At 28.0% G+C, this 2,828-nt stretch overlaps 1 protein-coding gene across 1 annotated transcript; it reads right to left on the bottom strand.

Moving 5' to 3' along the window:
* Positions 1–878: 878 nt before the first annotated feature.
* On the bottom strand, positions 879–2,048 carry LOC136079162 (uncharacterized). Its single transcript, XM_065794884.1, has 2 exons — positions 2,010–2,048; positions 879–1,370 (listed from the first exon to the last, which is right to left on the bottom strand). Exons 1-2 carry the CDS (start codon positions 2,046–2,048, stop codon positions 879–881), a joined length of 531 nt encoding a protein of 176 aa, XP_065650956.1.
* Positions 2,049–2,828: the final 780 nt, after the last annotated feature.

Genomic DNA, 2,828 nt, shown 5'->3' on the forward strand with positions numbered 1-2,828 from the left:
ATCAATTAAAGAAACACTTAATTGAGTAATTCTTGTCGGTTTGCTAATCAAAGGAATCGCACCATTTTCGAGAATGCCATTATAAAACTTTTTGATGTTATTATTGACGTGGTATTGAAAACAATCTAAATTCAGATCACCCAATAAGTAGATAAATTTATTTTCGCGGTTACTTTTTATAATAAAGTCATTACATAAAAACAAATTAAAATTTTTAATTTCACCTGAAGGTGGGCGATAACAGCAACTTAGAATTTTATTTTTTAATTTATTGGTTAAAATTTCAATCGTTTAAACCTCTTTATCAGCATCAGTGATGCTCATGTCATGCCGGGTAAAATATTGTAAGTTATTTTTAACATAATTAAAAACGCCTCCGCCACGCTTATTTGTGCCAATGAAATTAGATTAAAACCCGGCAGTTCAAAATTGGTAGAAGAATTTACGTCATCCGAACTGCACCATGTTTTTGTTAAGCAGATTATATTATAAAGATTACTAGTTTCTTCAATGAAATTACTAAAGATTTCAACATTTTTTTTTAAACTTCGAATATTAATGTGAATTGTGTTAATATTATTTTGATCAAGAAACCCTTTAATTTCACGGGTATAAAAGTAGTTGCATTTATTTTGCAAAGCATCAGAATCAGTAAAATAATTAAGATCAGGATCAGATTCCTCTTCTAATAAGATATCATTAGTTCAAAAAAAATCATAAAAACTAGACTCAAAATTTAAGGTTTTATTAGGATCCATTTAATTTTTGTTTTTTCATATTCGAAAAGAGATCAAAGAATTTATTTTATAAATCCCCGTATGATTAATTTATTATATACAACTTTAGCTTACTTACCCTTCGCCCTTATATCTTTTGCCTCATTCAGGAGTTTTTTTCCGCAATTCCAGCGTATGATCACTATAATCTTCATTTATGTAAACCTTTTGAGTCCATAATTTCATCGTCGAATATTTTCCTAATATCGTGGCTTTGTCTTTGTAGTTAAGAAATCTTCCTACGATCGATCTATTTTTTTTATTGTTTTCAGGTAATTTTTTGCCAACTCGATGCGCCCTTTCAATTTCAAAGTCTCCGTGCAGTTGAAGTTTATTATTTAAAAACTCCCTCACTTTATTTTCACTGTCTTCCCAACTTTCATTTTCAATTTCTTCAATCCCGCAGAATCTTAAGTTGTTGCGTCGACTTCTGTCTTCAAGTTCTGCCAATTTGTTAATCATTGTAGAATTTGCATTTTCATTTATCAATGATGTTTTTGATGTTTGATGATCAGCGACTATTTTATCATAATTATTACTCACAAATTCAACAGCTTTATTAAGTTCGCGTAATTCCTTTTTTAGTTCCTTGTTCTAGTCAATTACTGAGTTTAATTTGTTTTCAAGTTTTTCAATTCTATCATTAAACATCTTCATAATAGTATTTTTATAAATTTCCAAAATATTTTTTAATTGTGCAGATGTAAAATTTTTAGTAGCCATTTTGAATTTTTTTTTTTTTTTTTGATAACCAGTAAGTAAATAAATAAACACGTCCACTCGCGGTGAATGCTAACAGCTAATAATTTCTTAAAACTACAAATTAGTCAAATCAAAAACGCTTTTAAACCCATGGACAACAAAGGAAATTCTTAAATCTTCGAAAATGAAACAGCGACTATATTGCACATTTATTAAAAAAAAACACAAAACGAAACTAAATATAAAAGTTATAAGCATTTATTTGAAACTTTTTTAAAACGTTCAGATAAAAAATTCTGAAAAATTAAAGAAAAATAATATACAAAATACATAGAATATCATTAAATTACAGACGTAATAGAAAAAAATAAAAATCTAGACAAAAATACTCTCCCAAAAAATCTTACAATTATTAACAATAAAATTGTAAATAAATCATTAGTTGCAGAAACCCTTGATAACTTTTTTGTTAATAAAGGATCAAGCTTAGCATCTAAATTGGGACCATCTCAGAAGAACTTTCATTCATACCTTAGCACTTAGGACCATCTCAGAAGAACTTTCATTCATACCTTAGTACTTAGGACCATCTCAGAAGAACTTTCATACATACCATAGTATTTAGGACCATCTCAGGAAAATATTCATTTATACCTTAGTACTTAGGACCATCTGAGGAGAACTTTCATTTATACCTAATAAAGCTCTTATGCCAAATCATGAACTTACAGAAGATGCATTATTAAATTCAGTCTCTTTACTACAACTTGATAAAGTTTAGATGTCGATGTTAGTAATAAAGTCATTATTAAATTAATAAGTTATTTCACAGTGCCACTTTTAAGTATTTTTATTTTATCTATAAAACATGGGGCTTTTCCTAAAACCTTAAAAAAAGGTTACACCGTTTTTTAAAATAGGTGATGTTTCAAATTACAGATGTACAAATTCTGATGTTTCAATTCACAGTTCTTACTTGTTTTTCCAAGATTTTAGAATGTGCTATGTATAATAGACTTCATTCTTTTTTAAATACCAATAACGTTTTTTACTATAAAAAATTTGGGTTTAAATCCGGTCATTTAACCGATCATGCAATCATTCACCTAGGACATGAAATATTTAAAGCCTTTGATTGAAAAAAAATTTACCTTTTTTTTTTGGTTGATCTATGTAAAGCTTTTGATACGGTAAATCAGAATATTTTTCTATATACACTTAATAAATTTTTTAACAAACGGGACACAGTACATCTTCTTTAACGATGAAAAAACGGATTCAACTTCAATTACCTGTAGCGTCCCACAAGGATCAATCCAAGGGCCTCTTTTTTTTTCTCATTTATATAAA

This window comes from Hydra vulgaris, chromosome 04, assembly GCF_038396675.1.
Source record: "Hydra vulgaris chromosome 04, alternate assembly HydraT2T_AEP".
Taxonomy (NCBI): Eukaryota; Metazoa; Cnidaria; class Hydrozoa; order Anthoathecata; family Hydridae; genus Hydra; species Hydra vulgaris.

Coding starts and splice junctions, on each gene's coding strand:
- LOC136079162 (XM_065794884.1), bottom strand. CDS start 2,048: ATGAATGAAAGTTCTTCTGAGATGGTCCTAAGTGCTAAG. Junction 1,371..2,009: donor AGATGGTCCTAAGTGCTAAG/GTATGAATGAAA, acceptor GTAATTGACTAG/AACAAGGAACTAAAAAAGGA.